General features: G+C 34.9%; 1 protein-coding gene across 11 annotated transcripts in view; it reads right to left on the bottom strand.

Annotated features, from left to right (window-relative positions):
- The window catches only part of Senp6 (SUMO specific peptidase 6), a 125270-nt gene that overhangs the window by 38656 nt on the left and 72944 nt on the right, over positions 1–13670 (bottom strand). For all 11 annotated transcript variants that reach the window (XM_063226913.1, XM_063226912.1, XM_063226906.1 and 8 more), the window contains one exon: positions 1139–1309. In XM_063226913.1, coding sequence (XP_063082983.1) covers positions 1139–1309 — 171 coding nt within the window. The remainder of the gene's footprint in view (positions 1–1138; positions 1310–13670) is intronic.

Genomic DNA, 13670 nt, shown 5'->3' with positions numbered 1-13670 from the left:
AATGCTGATGCCCCCAGACCTTTGCTCTGCTAAGAAATTATATTCGTAGTTCATTTGCTCCTATAAATTAACCTGTAAAATTTTTCTTTTAGTTATACTGTATCTTTAGAACCAATAAACTTCACCAGAATATAAATTATTATTACTTATCATAGTTTGAGTAAAAACAATGAAACTATCTTTTAACTTTCATGCTGTGATACACTATGCTGTCATAAGGATACTACTTTATGTACAAAGTATTCTTTATAATATTAGGAGATGGAGGGATGGGGATATAACTCAGCAGCACAGCATCTGCCACACAAGTGCAAGATCCCAGGTTTGATTGCCAGTATTCAAAAAAAAAAAAAAAAATTAGGGGATGGAAAATATAGTAAAGGGCACCAAGTTAAGGCACTACAGAATAAGCACAGTTTGAACTCATTAGAAAGAAAACATGATGAAGAATGGAGGTTGGAGATGTTAAAATTTCAAATAGAAGATCAACACTTAGATGGGATTTGTGGCAATAAAGTAGTAAGTAGACATGCATGACAGGTAAAATAAAGAGACTATAGAAAATTTTGTAGGTGCTGTGGACACTGAACTAATCCAAAAGCATCATGCTTCTTGGAGGCTTCTTAGGTGTCCAGTGTAGTCCAATAACCTGTTTTCTAGAAGCCTTAATGGAACAATACATTTTCAGCAGAACTCAAAAGCTTTTGGATTCTTCTTTTACTACTGTTCTTCAATATATTCTTTTCATAAACTGAGCTGGCATGAGAATAAAACATACTGAAAGTTTTCTTTTCTTTCTTTCTTTCTTTTTTTTTTTTTTTTTGTCTTTTTCATTTTTATCGGTACTGGGATCAAACTCACGATCGCCTGCTTGCAAGGCAGGTGCTTATGCCGCTGAGCTAAATCCCAGCCCCATACTGAAAGTTTTCATAACTCATTACAAGTTATTTGTGTCTTTCTACATGATAAATTTTAATCTATTAATTTTTAATGACTTATTATTCTTAAAGCAATTTCAAATCTTGAAATCAACTTAGTATTTGATTAACTTAAATTAACAAAATTTAAATATTACACATTAGACTTGCTAGTGGAAATATGAACCTTACGATTAGCACAATGAACAGAACATACTTACAGTTACAGGCTCTATTAAGAGTCGAAACAGTGTTCCTACTCGTATACTTCGACAGTTTAAAACGACTCTTTCAAAGGGACTTGGGCATCTTACAGACACAGGATCAATTAAAGTTTCTTGAGAATTAACTTTACGACGTTTTAGAGGTGTGGTGATAATAGGATTGCCAAACTGAAAAAGAAAACTTTCATTTAATAAATCATTGTTACAAGGCTGCACATTTAATACACAGTACAACAGATACACAAACAAGATTCCATATAAGAAATGTAAATTATTACAACACAGGATTTATTTTCCTTCAAGAATGCTAAAGGAAACAGAAATTTGTGGTTTTGAAATAAGTCAACCACATCTACTTTATTTAATAGTATACTTCATTATTATATGAAATTCAAGTAATAACACTGCAGTTGGATATAGTATTCCAGAAATCAGATACCTTTGGTTCAAATCACAATCAAACTATCTTTTAATGATCTCAATTGATAAAACTCAATAAAAACTTAAGTTGCACTTTCCTAAAATGAAAAAATAAAGGACAAAGATTATACCCATTATTTATTTTACAAATTTGGCTTTGCAAAGGGTTTTATGTACAGTAAAATGCTGGATAAAAGCAAGTGACAGTGTCAGTGGTAGTACTTAAAGGAAATCATCAACACTTTGCAAAACAAGCAATTATAGAAATGATTATGTGCATTACAAAAGGATTCTTTATATATTTTAAGTTACTTGATCCGTTAAAGTATCAATGTGTAGTTATTTCCAAAAGCAAATTAATTATACAAACTAATTTGAATCTATAACTTTAATGAAAAACAATCTTATTGCAGGCTGAGATATTTTATCTAAAATCAGAATTAGAAACATTTTGGATTTTGGAATAGCTATGGAACACCTCTAATCCGAAATGCAAAATTCAAAATCTTGGAGCATCATGTCAACACTCACAAAGTATCAGACTTCGGTACATTTCAGATTTTGGATTTCTGAATTAGAGAAAACTGAACATCCACATATAGAACAATGAAATTAGATTCATACTTCTCACCATTAACACAAAACAATTAAAAATTGATTAAAAAAACTAAAATGTAAGACCTGGAATTATGAAACCAGCAGAAAGAAACATAAGGGAAATACTTGAGAACGTTGAAAGTGGCAAGGATTTAAAAAACATGGACCAAAAAACAGAAAACAGGCAAAAAAAAGAAAGAATTATATCAAACTAAAAAGCTTCCACACTGGAAAAGAAAATGGGAAAAACCTATTAACTGCAAAGACAATATACAGGACAAAATATCTGCAATGTACACAACTGAAAAGAATTCAAATCTAAAATATACAAGATAGGGAATCAACTCAATAGCTAGAAACAAACAAAACAAACCCCTGACAAATCAAATACTGGGCAATTGACTAAACAGAGATTTCTCAAAAAAAGACACACAAATAGTCAACACATACATGAAAAATTGCTCAACATCACTAGCAGAAAAATTCATATCAAAACTACAGTGAGATCCCACCTCATTCCAATAAGGCTATTGTCAAAAGATTTAAGGGAAACAAGTGAGGGCAACAATATGGAGAAAAAGGAACTCTCTTGTATATTTTGATGAAAATATAAATCACATACTGGAAACAGTAAGGAGGTTCCTCATAAAATTAAAAATAGATCTACTAAATGAGCAAACCACAAACTGAAATGAATATATCTAAAGGAAATGAATTCAGTTTGCTGAAGAATGAACATTTGAATACTCAAGTTTAATGCAGCACTATTCATAATAATAAAAAAATGGAAACAAATCAAGGGTCCACCACTGCTGAATGGATAAAGAAAATGTAGTACAGTATGTACATGCAAGCAATGCAGTATTATTCAGCCATAAAAAAGAATAAAAGAATAAAACTGTCACTTATGAAAATATGGAACTGGAGACCATCACGTTAAATAGGCCAGGTGCTGAAGACAAGTACCAGATAACCTCACTCACACATGGAACCTAAAAATGTTGATCTCAAAAAAGACGAAAATGGAATGGTGGCTACCAGGGACTGAAGAGAGTATGGCATAGGATGAATGAGTTATTTGGGTAGTAGTAAAAGAAGTTCTAAACATTACACAATGCATATGTGCATTGACACATTACACGGTACTCCATAATTATGCACAATTTCTGTTTCATATGAGTTTAAAAAATTAAATAAAAACAAATGTGATTCTATGTATCTGGTTTTTTTAAACTGCTTTTTTTTTTCAGGCTTACTAACAGTCTTGCAAGAACATTTCCCCCAATTATTTGTAGAAACCTAATAAAAAGGTTTTTATATTGTTGGGTTTTGCTTGTTTTTGGTTTAGTTCCCACTCTCCGCATAAGAGCTTATTTGGCTGACTAATAAAACAGATTAATTCAAAAGTGATCCAGCTGAGCTAGGCGTGGTGATACATGGTCCAGCACTCTGGAAAACGGAGGCAAGAAGCATCACAAGTTTGGCTCAACTCAGAACTTAGCATACAATCCCCAAAAAAATGCTCTGGCTAAGTAGAGCTGATATGATAGAAGCGTGGAGTTTACAATCTGAGTGGCCTCCACTCTCCCACATAGTGTGACTGACAAGAACACTGGATATCCCCTTGTGCTTCAGTGTGTCAGTCTGATTACTGCCAGCCTGAAAACTGCTGAACTAACAATTTGAACAGAAATTGTTTATCAACTTGAGTGCTTCTATGCTGGATATCTACTATATTTAAGACCTTTCCAATATTTCCCCATTAGAAACTGTCTCCAACATGTACTTCTACAGCTGAATCATAATACTCAGCTAGAAATATTGACAATTGCCCTCCAGCACAGTTCTACCAATTTGTAAACCCAACAACCTCTTATCCAAATACCAAGATGAGAGACACAATTATATTTTAAAAACTGTTGGTAATGAGGATAATATTTAAATTTCACATTCATTACTTTGGTTACCAGCTTTGCTGTACCTTAATAATTTCCTTGACTCATTATTGAGTGATTTGTGTCTAAGACATTAAAGCTGCATATGTTGGCTTACTTTTTTTTTTGGTCTTTTTGAGACAGCGTCTCGCTATGCAGTTCAGCTTGGCCTTCAGCTCATTTTTTAACCCAGGCTAGTCTCCAACTCACAACAATACTCCCACTTCAGCTTCCCAAGTGCAGGGATTATAGGTGTTTGCTACGATGCCTGGCTCAGCTTACATTTGACAAATACTTTACTATCCCCCTCCACTTGTATTTACCTATCAAAATCTTCTTTATGATATTTTAGTATCACTGTCTTTTTTTTTTTTTTACCATGCAAGTTTTATTGTATTAAAGTTATTTTTACAAAAACAGGGTAATATACAGATATTCCTGCATCTTGCTATTCTTACTGAATGTTCTGTAGAAATCCTAAAAGTCACTGGTATATCTCTAGTTATTTTTAATGGTTGCATCATAACTTATTCAGTCATACACATATTACTGGACAATGATTCGCTCTACAGTTGTTTGTTAATATATAAACACGTCAATAGGTACAGCTTTGCATACTGGGGATAAGTGAAGAAATTCCTCTGAGATTCGTAGAAATTTCAGATAACTACTTATTTGGTCAAATAGTACATAGGTAAGTAAATTCTAGGAGGGAATTTCTGGGAAGATGAAAGAGTGGTAAGCAACAGAAAAAGAGCCTGAGAGTTTCTGCACAGCAATGTGAGGAAGACAAAGAGGGAAGTGGGAAGAGAGAAGCGAGAATTGAAGCCTATAGGAAGAGCAAAGAGAGAAACTTCAACAAAACAAGGTAGCCAGTGGAGCCTTCTCCAAGTTGGGACTCACTTTGTGACAGTAATGGTTCAAACTTGGGGACACACGGTGACTGCTGGCAACTCCAAAGGTCTCCTACAGGTAGACACAGCAGTGGAAGGGGACAGGACTGCAAGAGCTGGTGATAAGCACTATGGGATTGGACATCCTGTGGGAGAGGGTGACTGGATGGGAACCATCTTGGAAAGGGGTCAACTGAGCTCAAAATTCAGAACAACTATTGTGTCCCCCAAGTGGCCGCCAGCTCAGTTCAAGACCACAGAAAGTGTGTGTGCTGATGGCTGTAGGCTGGACAAATATGGTCACAGGCTCACAAACAGAAACCAGCCTCAACTTCAGTAGAATAAAGGTGCAAGTTAGCTGAGATGATACACCAACCCCAACATAAAGCTACTGGTGGCTTGCTGAGATAAATCAACATGGATTTGGACTGTCTCCACATGCTGTCTTCTAGTGGCAGCAAAGACAAACATGGACTATTGTATCTCCCTTGTTTTTTTTTCCATTGTTTATTTTTGTATGAGTGTGAACATGATTTCTAGCTTCTTTCTTGTTGTTGTAGTATTGTTATTTCCTTTATTTTTTTCTTTTCTCTTTCCCTCCTGTCTTCCTGTACCAGTTTCCCAAAGTTTACATTATCCTTTATTCTCCAGCCCTTACATCTAATCTTTTCCAATTTTTCTGTTTCTCTACCTTTTGTCCTAACTCATTTTAAATTACCTCCCTGAGGGCAAAATCGACTTACTTAGTGAATATAATTTTCTGTTTTCTTTTAGATTCTGATTTATGTAACCACAAATCTAGTTCACAGGTAAAAGTGGCAAATTAATGGTTACCTCACTTTGTGATTTTTTCTAGATTATGTTTGATACTTTGTGTGTGTGTGCGTGTGTGTGTGTGTGTGTACTGAGGAATCAAATTTATGACCTTGAGCTTGCCAGGCACATGCTTACGCCACTGAGCTAAATCACGGGCTTGATACTATTGACATTATTGATTATACCACTTTAGCCAAATGACATAACTGTTCTAACTAGCTGTTCTTCCTGATACATGAAGACTAAGATTACATGAGGGTTATAGAAAATACCGTGGGCCAGTGCAGAAGAACCACCGGGCTGGGTCAAGAAGGCAGCTTCTTATCTTCAAGAAATCGAACAATTAGGATCTTTCCACAGACTCAAACCCCAAAACCAGATAAGCCTGGAAGACGCTCTGGAGAAGTAATTTCCTAAGGGTTGTAAATATCAGCAATAAAGCAGTTCACAATAGGCAATTTACAAGTGTCAACTAAAAAAGAAAAGAGACAATTAACCAAAATGCAACTCCAAACTTTCAATTCAGCAAAGGCAAACCCTGGAGTCAAGGAGGTAGGTAAATCCAAAAGCCACCCCACCTGGCCTGTTTGAAGTGATAACAAAGCAAATGAATAAGACTCTAGAAAAAAAAAATCAAATCAAAAATAACTTCTCAGATAACTAGAAATGATGATCACAATGAAAACTATGTTTATGAATCTAGAGCAGATACAGGTAAAAAAAAGAGAGATTAAGAAAATGATGGAAATTATGAATGCCCAACGTAGGAAAAGGAATCCATAAAACAGATTCAAGCAGATATCCAGAAGAATAAAATTCTAATGCAAGTATTCACAGCAGAGTGAACCAATGTGAAGACAGAATCTCAGAGGCAGAAGACAAGCTTTTGATTTGTAATCATGAAAAGACAGATTTCTCAAAGACAGCAAGGGGCCAAGAGAAATTAACCTAGTAGCTGCTAGATGATGCAAAGAAGTGTAACATACCTATAGTCAGGCATATCATAGCAAGCACTCCAGAAATTCAACACAGGAATAGAATATTAAAAATTGTTAGAGAAAACAAACAAATCATCTATAAAGAAAAGCCCGTCCTAATCATAGCTGACTTCTCAACATAAACCTTCAATTCAAAGAAAGCTTGGAGCAAGGTATTTCAAGCCCTAAAAGGAAACAACCTCCAATCCAGATTGATGTATCCTGTAAAACTATGTTTCAAAGCTGATGGAAAAGATACTTCCATGACAAAAAACATGTAAGGAAATTCATGAACACCAAACCATGAACCCCAACAGAAGAAATTTACCTGGCAAAGAATAATTAGTGGAAGGGAGAGGGGGACGAAAAGCCAACAATAAGAAAGTAAATAACAGGGGCTGGGGATTTAGCTCAGCAATATAAGTGCCTGCCTTGCAAGGAGGCAGTCCTGAGTTCGATCCCTGCTACTGATAAAAAGGAAAAAGGAAAAAAAAAAAAAAAAAAAAAAAAGAAGAAAGTAAAATAACAAAGAAAAGTCAGTATGTATCATTTGCAACCATAAATGTTAATGGTCTTAATTCACCAATCAAAAAATACAAACTGGCAAAACGTATTAGGAAGCAAATTTCAACAATATGGTGCATACAAGAAACACATTTAATTAAAAAAGAAATTCACAGAGTGAAAGTCAAAGGATAGAACATAATACTCTATGTGACAGGAACCCAGAGAAAAGCAAATAGCTTTATTCACACAGACAGTGAATTTTCAGCCAACACTGATTAAAAGAGACAAAGAAGGTCACTACAACACTGTTAAAGGGAAAAATCCAGGAAGAAAAAGTAACAATCATAAATACATATGCAACAAATACTAGTGTAGCCAACTATATAAAACAAGTATTAAAAGACACAAAAAAATCAAATAAGCACTTATACTGGAAGATCACAATACACCACTGTCATAAATACACAGATCAACTAGACAAAATCAACAATGAAATATCAGGCCTGAACCAAACTTTTGAACAAATGGTTCTACCCCAAATAGTGTTCTACGCCAAAATACCAGAATACATATTATTCTCAGCTGCATATGAGATGTTCTCCAAAATACTAGGTCACAGAACATGCTTAAGAAAATGCAAAGGAACTGAAATTATCACACTATAGTTCAATAAAACCAGAAATCCATGGCAAAAGAAACCACAAGAACTTCATAAACACATAGAAATTAAGTAACAGCCTCCTGAACAACCAAAAGGGCACAGGTGAAATTAAAGAAGAATCAGACCGTTTCTACAATTAAACAATGACAATACAACATACTGTAACTTGTGGAACCCAATAAAAGCAGTCCTATGAGGGAAATTTATAGCAATGAATGCCCATATTAGGAAAACAGAGCAAGTTTAAATAAACAACTTAGTGCTGAACCACAAAATTCTAGAAAAATAATAGGCAAAGCCCAAAGTACATATGAGGGAGGAAATTGTAAAGATCAGAGCAGAAGCTAATGCAATGGAGACTAAGAAAATAAAGAATTAGTTCCTTGAAAGATTAAATAAAATCAACAAACCCTCAGCCAACTTTATAAAACAAAAATCAATTCTACAGAATTAGGAATGAAATGGGTGAAATCACAATGGACTGTGCAGAACTGCAGAAATCCAGAAGACTATCTATACTGACTTGGAGAGTTTCTCTTTTAGTAACACAGAAAATGCAAAATAGATAGATTCCTAGATACATATGAATTACCAAGTTGAATCAATGAGATATAAAAAACCTAAATAGACCAGTATCAGTTAATAAAATCACAGATATAATTAAAAACCTATCAACAAAGAAAAGCCCAGGCCCTGATGGATTCATTGCTGAATTCTATAAGAAATTTAGAGACGATCTAATATCACTGCTTTTCAAACTGTTCAACAAAATTGGAAAGGGAAGCAATGTTACCAAATGCGTTCTTAAAAGCAGGCATTACCCTGATACCCAAACCACAGAAGGACTAAAAAAGAGAACTACAGGCCAATTTCCCTAATGAGCATAGATACAAAAATCCTCAATAAGGTATCAGCAAGGAGAATGCAGCAAATCATCAAGATTATAGATCACGACCAAGTTGGAATCATCATAGGGATGTGGGGATGGGTCAACATACGCAAACTGCAGAAGAAGCTTATGACAGAGTCCAAAACCCATGCATGATTTAAAAAAAAAAATGCTACAGAAGAAAACTGGAATTGATGGCTTTCATCTCAACATGATAAAAGTCCTTATGATAAACCCAACAGTCAACATTATACTAGAGGATCAAAAACTGAAAAGCTTTCACTCTAAAATCAAGAACAAGACAAGAAAGTTCACTTACTCAATAAAGCCTTGGAAATTTCAGTCATAGCAATTAGACAAGAGAAAGAAATAAAAAAAGTGAAATTATTATTATTTGTGGATGACATGATACTCCACATAGAAGACCCCAAAAACTCCACCAAAAGACTCCTAGTTTTTGTTTTTTTGTCTTTTTCGTTTTTATCGGTACGAGGGATCGAACTCAGGACCGCACACTTGCAAGGAAGGTGCTTATGCCACTGGGCTAAATCCCGAGCCCCCTAGACTCCTAGTTTTAATAAGCAAATTCAGTAGGGTACTTGCACACAAAGTCAGCACTCAAAAATCAATAGCCTTCCTGTATCTGAATAACAAACTCAGTGAGAGAGAAATTAGGAAAACAATACCTTTCACAATAGCATCCAGAAAGATGAAATACCTAGGAGTCAATCTAATGAAGGAAGTAAAAGACCTCTACATTAAACCACAGTACTTGGAAAAAGGAGATTGAAGAGGGTATCAGAAAATGCAAAGATAACCCTTACTCTTGAGTAGAAAAAACCAATATAATAAATACTTCCACAACTGTTACACAGATTTAATGAATTTCTGAAAATTCCAACAGCGTATCTCACAGAATTAGAGAAAATATCCCTAAAATTCATTTGCATCTAGAAGAGACCTGGAACAGCAAAGGCAATTCTGGGCAACAAAGGCAGGGGACATCAATATCTCCAACCTAAAAAGCTACTGTGATAGAAACAGCATGGTACTGGAAAATAAATAAACAAACACCCAAAAAACAATAAAAAAAAAAAAAACCCCAACAAACTGCACCTGAGGATCAACAGAACAGATAAGAAGCAGCAGAAACAACTCTAGATATACTCAGCCCCTCTTATCTCTGAAAAAGGTGTCAAACACATTGACTAGAAGAAAGTCGGCCTCTTTATCAAATGGTGCTGGGAGAACTGGCTTTGCACATGCCAAAGACAAGAGGGGCCTGGGGGTGTCACAAGCACCTGCCTGCCTGGCAAGCACGAGCTTATGAGTTAGATCCCTGGTAAAAAACAAAACAAAACTAGACCAGTACCTTTCACTATGCATTAAAGTCAAAGTGGATCAAAGGTCTAAATATTTTTTTAAAAAATTAGTGGCTGGGGATACAGCTCAGTGACACAGGTGCCTTCCTATCAAGTGTGAGGCTGTTGGTTCAATCCCCAGCACCAAAAAAAGAAAAGAAACATTAACTCTCCTGGAAGACTGAATAGGTAGAACTCTTGAAGACACTGGTACAGGCAACAATTTTATGAATAAAATACTGACTGTACAGAAACTATCAAAAAGAATCAGCAACTGGAATTTCATATTAAAAAACTTTTTCACAGCAAGAGAAACCACGAACAGAGTAAAGAGACAACCCACAGTTTTGGAAAAAATGTCTGCCAGCTATTCCTCAGACAAAGGATTATTATTGAGAACATATAAAAATGCCAAATAAGTCACCTCTTGAATAAATGGGGTTGGGAGAACTGGCTTTGCACATGCCGAACATTAAAAGCAGAGAGACTGGGGGTTTAGCTCAGTGTCACAAGCACCAATTCAAAATGGGCATCTGAGATGAATACATGCTTCTCAGATGAAGACGCACACACAACAAATAAAGATATTAAAAAATGTTCAATGTCACTGGTCATTTGAGAGATGCAAATTAAAACAACAGAGAAATTTCACCTCAACCAAAAAGATTGGCTATCACCAAGAAACCAGCCAATAATAAATGCTAGCAGAGTTGTGAGGATAAAGGAACTCTTCTTTACTGTTGGTAGGAGTGTAGACTGGTGCGACCACTGTGGAAATCAGTGTGGAAATTCCTCAAAAAATAATAGAATTAGAGAAAACAATCCTAAAATTCATCTGGAATCAGAAGAGACCTAGAATAGCAGGGGGCATCACTTGAAATTATACTATAAAGCTACTGTGATAAAACACAGTGTAGTATTGGGAAAAGAAAAAAAAAAAAAAAGACCTAAAGATCAATGGAATAGATTAGAAGATGCAGAAATAACTGCAGTCACACTCAGCCACCTTATCTTTGACAAAGGTGCGAAACACAATTCACTGGAAGAAAGATACTCTTTAATAAATGCTGCTGCAGAAACAGGCTTTCCTCATGCCAAAGATTAAAACTGGACCCATATCTTTCACCATGTATTAAGCTAAAATCAAAATGGACTCATAATCTTAATATGAAAACAGAAACAATGAATCTGCTGGGATACAGAACATGTGAAACTCTTGAAGACATTGGTGTAGGCAAAGACTTTATGAATAAAAACCCACACTACACAGGGCTTATCGCAAAGAATCAACATATGGGTTCTTATCCTACTGAAAAGCTTTTGCACAGCAAGAGAAACCACAGTAAGGAGACAACCCACTATGTGGGAGAAAATGTTTGCCCGTTGTTCCTCAGATAAAGGATTACTATCAAGAGCATATGAAGAACTCCAAAGAATCAGTCCTCCCAGATTTAAAGACCCAATCCAAAAATAGCCATCTGAGGTAAAACACATACTTCTCAGATAAAGTACAAACAGCAAAGAAATATGTGAAAAAAATGTTCAACAGCACTGGTCATTTGAGAGATACAAATTAAAACACTAAAATTTCACCTCACCCCAGAAACAATGGCTAGTATTAAGAACTCAACTAATAACACTGCTGGAGGGGCTGTGGAGAAAAAGGAACCCTTCTCCATTGTTGGTTGGAATGGAGACTGGTGCAACCACTGTGGAAATCAGTATGGAGATTCCTCAAAAATCTAGGATTAGTGGTCCCATTTGACCCAGTGACTCCCCTTCTGTGTATCTTCCCAAAAGAATTAAAAACATCACACCACAGTGACATATGTGCACCCATGTTTATAGTAGCACAGTTTATAATAGCCAGAACCTGAGAACAACCTAAACACCCATCGACTGAGGAATGGATAAAAAGGAAGTGGTATTTCTCTATAATGGAATACTACTCAGCCATATAGAAAGATCAACTGGACATTTTATAGGTAAATAGAGGCACCTTGAGAACATACTTATTAGTGAAATAAATGTCACACATGTAAAAACCTATTGTTTCGTTAGTGTGACAAGTTGAAAGCAAAAACATGTATTCTGTCCCAGAGAAAATGACTTCAGCCAAAGCAATGACTCAGGCCACAAATGCCTTTGCTTTAACCAATCCACTGTGAGCCATTTTCAGCTGACTTTTGGATGTCTTAAGAAATTTTTGATGTGCTATAAGGTTCGGGATTTTTGTATATGGATATCCAGTTGTTCCAGTGTATTTATTGAGGGTACAATCCTTTCTCCACTTAATTGCATCTGCATCTTTGTCAGAAATCAAATGTCTGTTAAGTGTGTATCTATTTTGAGACTTTATATTGGTACTCTGGTGCTTTGTCTATCTTGGTATCAATGTCGTTTTGTCATGACTGGTGTAACTTTGTAATAAATTGTGGGATTAGAGAGGGTTGGAGCTCTAATTTTGTTCCTTTATCAATGTTGTTTAGACTGTTTTGAGACTTCTGTATTTTTACAGAAATGTAAGAATCAAAATGTTAATCTTTATGAAAAATGATGGCATTTTGATAAGGGATTGTTTTCTGATCTTTTTTTTTCTGCTTGTTTTTGGTTTTATTCTGACTTATTTTTAATTTAAGGAAAGATATAAAGATATTTCATAACTTTCTTCTTTTCTAATAAGTGTACTTGTTAAAAAAATGAAAGTATAAATAAGGACCATTATTTATAATAGGTACTGTGAAACAGGAAGAAAATGTTCAAATGCAGAGAGGAACAAGGGAAGAGAAGGGGAAAAGAAACGAAGGGAAAAAAGCTTAATAAAAAAGTGAGTAAAGGAAAAGATGTAAACAAAGTTTTTATAAATTGGGAGGGAGAAGCCACTAAAGGGAGAGTAGGAAAATGAGGAAAAAAAAAAAAAGAATCAAGTTATATCATATACAGGTACAAATTTTCTATGATGAATATGATCAATATGTATATCTAAAATATATTAATAAAATCTGATTGAAGGCAAGACACTTTTTAAAAAATTTTAAAAATGTTTCTATATTGCTTTTCTCCAAAGAGTGTAACTTTTTTCCATCAGCAAGTTAGGAAAACATCCTTCCTTTTCCCTTGAATTGTTGCCAGTAGTATTTACTATTTTAGAATAATTATGCAAGTCTATTTATTACACAGCTATATTTCTTTTTCTTTAAATTATACTTTCCTACCAAAAAAAAAGGAAAGAACAGAAATGAAAAGAAAAAAAAAGAGTAATTCAGGACCTTAGGATCACGTATCCTCCTCTTTTGAGACAGGATTTCAGTAAGCTGCCAGGCTCCCCAGGCTGGTTTCAAACTATCTACCAAGACTTCTAGAGTATAATTTATACTTTTAATGTGGTTGTTTCCTATCTGAATGTCCTTCATTGTCTATTCCTACTTTTTGTAGTTTTCTTTCTCTAATTTTAAATAAATAAATAAAGTAATT

The sequence above is a fragment of the Cavia porcellus genome, unplaced genomic scaffold, assembly GCF_034190915.1.
Source record: "Cavia porcellus strain 051 isolate PalLab524CR breed Dunkin Hartley unplaced genomic scaffold, mCavPor4.1 scaffold_16, whole genome shotgun sequence".
Taxonomy (NCBI): Eukaryota; Metazoa; Chordata; class Mammalia; order Rodentia; family Caviidae; genus Cavia; species Cavia porcellus.
Note: the sequence above shows the minus strand (reverse complement) of the source record. Positions and strands in the feature narration are given on the sequence as shown.